Here is a 7,500-nt window from a genome sequence, read left to right as displayed (position 1 = left end):
TCCCACCTGACCTCTCTCTACATCTCCATACATGGCTGAAGTGCCCTTGAGCAAGGCACCTAAACCCACATTTCTCCAGGGACTGTAACCAATACCCTGACCAATAACAATAACTGCAAGTCGCTTTGAATAAAATGAAAACGTCAGCTAAGTGTAATGTAATGTATGTGTCTGGCATTGGGGCAAAGTCTGGAGAGGCGAGTATGTGAACTGAATTTGGGCCAATTCTTTAAAAAAAAAAAAAAAAAATTAGGGGCTTTTATGCCTTTATTTGATAGGACAGTCTGAGATGGTGACAGAGACGGGGTGGCATCGGGAAATGACCCCGGCCGGACTCGAACCGAGGTCCCCGTGGGCATGCAAGCCCAAATGTGGGGGACTTGGCGCGCTGCACCACAGCACCCCCGAATTTGGGCCAATTCTAAAGAGGATGAGACAAGCTTTGAGGTAAGGCCTGCAGAGTATGTGACCTGAATTTGGGGCAGTCTAGAGAGCATGCGAGCTGCATTTGGGTAGATTCTGGGGTGGGAACCACAGCTGCTAAAGTGTGTCTGTCTGGCCGCAGTATTTATGACCAAGAGGAAACGAAAGTATTGCGTCGAGTCTCTCTCTGTCTTTGCACACACACACACACACACACACACACACACACACACACACACACACACACACACACACACACACACACACACACACACACACACACACACACACACACACACACACACACACACACATTTGACTAAATATTTGACACAAGAGCACATTTCCTGTAGAGCTTTTCAGCAAGTCACAGTCTGTGTGTGTTGCTGCCCAAACAGGAAGGGAGCTGGTGGACGAGATATGAGATGAGATGAGATGAGATGAGATGAGATGGCCTAAATGATCTGGAATTGTGTGTGGATGTGGTTGTTTTTGTCATGCAATAAGACAGAGCCACAGAGTCTGGCTGCTGCGCTAGCCAACCAGCCAGAAACAATAAATGTATTTACTCAAAAGATCAATAACGTTTTTTTTGCCCTTATTCTACTCTACACACACGCAAGCATGCCCACTTAATTTGCTCCAGGATCAGTAGAGCTATTCTCCACTAACAGATATACACACACACACACACACACACACACACACACACACACACACACACACACACACACACACACACACACACACACACACACACACACACACACACACACACACAATGTCCTCCAGGATCGATAAAGTTTTTCTAATCTTTCTCTACTCTACACGCAGCACGCACGCACTGCCGCATGCACACACGCACGCATGCGTACACACGCACGCACGCACACACACACACACACACACACATATGTACAGTACACACACGTACGCACGCCCACACACACTGACCTTGAGTTGGGCTTGAGGTTCTCCACCGGTAGATGCGTGCCTGTGGAGGGGCTGGTGGACCACCTGTTGTTCAGGACGTCGTCATAGGACGCACTGTGGACCATGTAACCTGCAGCACACACAGTAGCACAGAGGTCAAAGGTCAAACATTTGATCAAGCAAGTAAAATGTGCACATCCCACCGGCCGCCAAACATTTGCAGCACATCCAGTAAAGAGTGAAAAAAGTCTACCACACTGCATATCTTGTCTGTGTTGTGTTCATTTTATTCATAACCCCCCCCCCACACACACACCCGTCCCCCCACTGTGAAGACCAGCAGTGTTGCAGACTTTTTTCACTCTTCAAAGGTCAAATCATGCCTCATCCCCATAATGTAATTTTTTCGATATTTCAATGGATAGGACAGTAGACTGAACGACAGGAAATGGTTTGGAGAGACAGACAAGGAAGGGATAGGAAAGGAACCTGTCATTGAGGAGGATGGGCAACGGTTAATCACTCTGCCCCTACCCCGCCCCAAATGGAGGTGTCGGGAATTGAACTGGCAACCCTTGGAAATCAAATTACTAACACTCAAACAAAACTCTAGTCACCGGCCCTTGATTATCTATAAGACACAAGCACCACTGCAAGTGCTCTCACCTAGCCCCACATTGACACAGGCAATGCAACTGATTTCTGATTACGCACTTTCATAGCGGTAACCTGTGTTTGATAAAAGCATCAGCTGCTAACGCAATGCAACATACAATTTATCACATAAGTGAGTACACCCCTCACTTTTTTGCAGATTTGTGAGTATATCTTTTCACAGGAGAGCATTAAAGAAATTTCACTTTGACACAATGATTAGTGTCCTTTTAGCAACATATATAACCGCTTACATTTCTTGTTCACTTAGAAAAAAAAACAAAATACAGCCATTAATGTTTGAACCTTGGCCACAAAAGTGAGTACACCCCAGATTGAAATCCGGTACAGAAGGGGCCGTGTTGGCTCGAATCGTCTCGAAATGAAAAGGGATTAAAAGGGAGGTCATTGGTGTGCGTCAACTTTTCGTTACATTGAACTTTTACATTTTGAGTCTGGACCTGGCTTAAATAGATTGGTATGAGATTTGAATGCAACCCTATGGAGAGTGTCATGATCTGCTTCAGTGGTCACAGTGCATGTTGACATGCATGTTTCTTTTAGGTGTATTTCAGATGATCAATGTTGACAGCATTCATGCAAACCCAAACCATGTCAGTCCCACTACAATGCTTGACTATTGAGAGGATCAATTTTTTTTTTTGTAAAACTCACTTGTTTACCACCATGCATGCTTGACACCATCTAAAGCAAATTTGTTTATCTTGGTCTCTTCAGACCACACAACATGGTTCCAGTGATCCATATCCTTGGTCTGTTCATTTCTCTTCAGACCAAGATAAACAAATTTACTTTAGATGGTGTCTACTTAGCATCTGCACTTGTTGTTCTGTATATTTCCTGTGCACTTTGTATCTGCTAGTGTTGTTGACTATGACTATGTCCTCGATTGGAAGTCGCTTTGGTTGAAAAGCGTCTGCCAAATGCAATGTAATGTCATTCGAGGGATAATGCACGGTTTCCATGGTGGCAACAAAATGTGTGAAGGAGACTTAGAAGTCCAAGAAAGATAAAGCACTTTGTTGCCTGTTGCACATCTGGTTAGTGGTTGCTAATAGATCATTTACTGTATTTTGGAAGCAATTTAAATACGTTATGTGGCCCATCCCTTTATCTGAAGTAGACTTCACTTAAATGAGGTTCACTGGAGAGACATGGAAACTCTGATCATGAGTCTGCAAACAATCTGCTTCAACACGGTTGTTTACTGAAAAGGTCCAGATTTTAGAGGTGGTGGGGGTGGGGGTGGGGGGTTCCTCGAGTGGAGTGGGCTACTCCTGTGAACACACAATAATCCTGCTCCTTTCCTAGTCTCTGACAACCAAAACAACACGTGCTGAGACGCTCGTACACACACACACATACACACATACGCACGCACATGCACGCACGCACTTACGCACGCACGCACGCACGCACGCACGCGCACACACACACACACACACACAAACATACACACACACACTCACACACCCACGTGCGCGCGCGCGCGCACACACACACACACACACACACACACACACACACACACACACACACACACACACACACACACACACACACACACACACACACACACACACACACACACACAGATCCAAAGAGCTCACAGGTGGACACAGTCTTCTGGCACCTGTAGGTCCAGATGTGTGCTTGGCATGTGTGTCACCTCCGTGTGTGTGAGTGTGTGTGTGCGTGCGTGTGCGTGTGTGCGTGTGCACGCGGGTGTGTGAGTGTGTGTGTTTATGTTTGTGTGTCTGTGTGTCTGTGTCTGTGTGTGCGTGCGTGTGTGTGTTTACAGCTAATCACAGGGTAAAGAAAGATGAAGTAATAGTAACACACCAGCACACACAGACATCTGAAAACGCCAAAGAATAATAGACTCTGATTAGAAAGACCTACTGCAAACCGGAAAGAAACAAAGTCCACATACCGTAACTACAGACTGGGCCTTTCTCAAAACCTAGTGCAGTGCACTTCCAAGTGTATCAGCCTAATTAGTCACACCCAGTGATTGGATACTCTTTGGTGAACTCTACGGAATATCCAATCACTGGGTGTGACTAATAAAGAGTATCCAATCACTGGGTGTGACTAATTAGACTGATACACTTGGAAGTGCACTGCACTAGGTTTCGAGAAAGGCCCACTGAATCATGCACAATCCTGCCCAGTCATTTCCGAGCATGATACTCTCACAATTCCAATTCAGTGATTTCCCAGTATGAAAACACACAGTCATATCCCGGTGTTATATCTGGCTTTATAGCAGCAAAATCACATTTCCATGCTTGTCCACCTCAATTCACCATACTGTAGTCATGAGACAGCTTATCTCCTTAACTATTGGAGCAAGAATGTGTTGCAAATATGTAGTGGATTTAAATCAAATTTATTTTATGGTTTGGCATGCATACAGGTACTACACCAGTCTTTAACTTCACATGCTTTACGGTGTATCTGTAAAATGAATTTTGACTTTGAGAAATTACTTGAATGCATTTTGATATTTTCCAGGTCTATGAGGGAGTCTGTGACTGTCAGCAAATAGGCATCTGGGCTGTAGTGGGGTTGTATTAGGCTCAGTCATCTCAAATTGGTGTTAAAGTTTGGTTTTCACTTCACAAGTTTAGGGTCTATAGAACAATTTGAGTTTGAGTGTCAAACACACAGATAACAAAATGGCCTGCGGGGGGCGCTCTAAAATATATAAAGTGCTATAACTTTTGATTAACTTAACCAAATTGAACATATGAGGCGTGTATGGATTCAGCATGAAGAGGAGAAACTGGTTAGCTAAGTATTTGTTAAGACACACTATGTAATAAACACACTTTTAGCCAATGGACAGCAAAATCTGGGCTTTTTTAAGATAAAGGGTGGAAATGCCCTCAAAGTTGCAATGAAACATAATTTATTGTTACAAGTTATTGTAAGTAAAGCCTAGGTTATCACATAACTTGATTCGTTCAGAATATCCCTGAAGCACACAGATACTTAGGATACCTATACACAACTATGGCTGCATAAAGCCTATGTAATACTTAGCACCCAACTTGCAACTTTGAGTTTGTGAATTTAGGATCATGAGTACCAGCTTTTTTTTTTTCAAACAAGCCATCATTTTATTCACAAAAAAATGTTATGTCTGGAAGAAAGTAAATCAATATTAATAATAATAATGATAATAATAATAATAATAATAATAATAATAATAATAATAATAATAATAATAATAATAATAATGATGATGATGATGATGATGATGATGATGATAAATACTATGAGGAACAACAGTTTTTCGGCATTCAAATAACAAACAGAAAACCATAGGGCTAACATTTATTCCAATACTCCACTCTACAATAACTATGACAAAGAACAGATACAATAAGAGTCAAGTGGTCAGTCTTAGAAATTGCATGTGCACTTGCACAGACGTGTGCACTTTAACTCTGCCTTCATGCACTTGCACTAAGATCTGGCAGGTCTATTTGTACAAGTACTAGTACAGCTGCACTTCCACCTCTAGTTGGAATACATCTTTGGCAACTGCATCTTTGGTAGTATAGTCCAAATCTGGGAACTGTCAGTTTGTTACCAGATTGGCAGGCATTTCTGCCAAATGCAGATAATAAGACAGAACGGTTTTCATTCCTGTCAACTGCGCTGGTAACAAATGGACAATTCCCAGATGACAGAGATGTCTTCATAACAGCAGATGATTGTGTCTACTATGTATGAAATAGTCCTACAGTATTATTTAGTATGCTTCACAAAGGCCTCTGCTTGCCCCCAGCAAGCATACTAATTGTTCTCCGACAGTTTATTATGCTTGGGGGAAAGCATACTAATTGTTCATCAACAGTTTATTATTATTCTAAATGTTTCCATTCACCTCGGCCTATGGGAATCAGCTTTGAATCGTTGCAGCGTTCGAGATAGAGACACGGTTCGAGTGCCAAAACGAACGGCTCGAAAAGGGCTCAGGGTGGTGTATTTTTCGCTGGCCTACCCCTTTTCATTCGTTCACCAGATTCGTTTTTCCTCAGTCTTCTCTCTGTTTTCCCCCTTATTGAAATGAATGTTAGAAGGTCAGGATGATTATGTTACAAACTGTGGCAGTTAGAGTGAGAGGTGACCTGTCCTGGGTTTTTTTAATAAAATAAAATAAATCGCTTCACCTATTGACTAGGTAAAGGCATTGTCAGAGAGGTCTTGGCTCTGAATAAAAACTGTGTTAAGATCATTAGCCAACTCTCAAAAATGTTTGAGATGTGACCCCAGTCACTTAGAAAAAAATGTGTGAACAGGTCAGCGCATAGGCCTGAATACCGAATGTCCATTTTTTGACTGAACCATTTGGCGTAGAAAAGTGATCTCAGCTTTGACATGAAGAGCAGGGTTGTGCCATTTGTGTGTCAATATCATTTGACAACTTGCAAAACTTTTGGAGATATGACAGTGTAAAAATAAGGCTGCACATATTACTCAACTATTGACTGCCAAACTGTCACCTTTAGAATCTTCATTCATACACACACACACATATACAGCCTTGTAGAACCTTGGCTACCGTGGCCTAATATGCTGCTGTGGCCACTCTATACAGTAAGTGGCAGGTTCGAATCCCACCCTTACTTCTCCCTACCCACCCATTGCTGAAAGGCACCAGAAGCATCTCCATACATGCACGCGCCAACACACACACACACACACACACACACACACACACACACACACACACACACACACACACACACACACACACACACACACACACACACACACACACACACACACACACACACACACACACACAGAGGCGCATCTTGCCACCAGGCAAGGCAGGCAGCCGCTTGGGGCCCCCAAGCCCCTAGATAGTGAATAACAGTCCATATGTACTACAGTAGTGGTGATTTTGGTTCAAATGTTCATTCTTTAGCATTTTCGCTTGGGACCCCACATGACCATATAGTCGCCTCTGCACACACACCTCAGGCACAGACAGACAGACAGACAGACAGACACAAACACACACACACACACACACACACACACACACACACACACACACACACACACACACACACACACACACACACACACACACACACACACACACACACACACACACACACACACACACACACACACACACACACACGAAATGCAAAACACATACTATGTACAGTAACTGGCAATACCTACCAACACACAAAGACTGAGCATAATGGTCATTGATTAGAAGGACCTGTAACCTGTAAGATAGCCCTATAACCGACAAGGTTGGAAATAACTAGAGATGCACCGGATCCTGATTTTTAGGATCCTGCCGGATACCGGATCCACTGCTTAAGATCCTGCCGCATCCAGAACCGGATACCGGATCCTACAAAAGGGTCGAAACATATAGTCTACTCGCACATTTGGGCCCTTTTTATTACGTTGGCTCAAACTATTTTTTAG

At 43.3% G+C, this 7,500-nt stretch overlaps 1 protein-coding gene across 2 annotated transcripts in view; it reads right to left on the bottom strand.

Moving 5' to 3' along the window:
- fndc1 (fibronectin type III domain containing 1) overlaps window positions 1-7,500 on the bottom strand; it is a 108,619-nt gene that overhangs the window by 12,464 nt on the left and 88,655 nt on the right. For both annotated transcript variants that reach the window (XM_063223372.1, XM_063223371.1), the window contains one exon: window positions 1,378-1,486. In XM_063223372.1, coding sequence (XP_063079442.1) covers window positions 1,378-1,486 — 109 coding nt within the window. The remainder of the gene's footprint in view (window positions 1-1,377; window positions 1,487-7,500) is intronic.

The sequence above is a fragment of the Engraulis encrasicolus genome, chromosome 18, assembly GCF_034702125.1.
Source record: "Engraulis encrasicolus isolate BLACKSEA-1 chromosome 18, IST_EnEncr_1.0, whole genome shotgun sequence".
Lineage (NCBI taxonomy): Eukaryota > Metazoa > Chordata > Actinopteri > Clupeiformes > Engraulidae > Engraulis > Engraulis encrasicolus.
The sequence above is the reverse complement of the archived record's forward strand: the minus strand, read 5'-3'. Positions and strand labels throughout refer to the sequence as shown.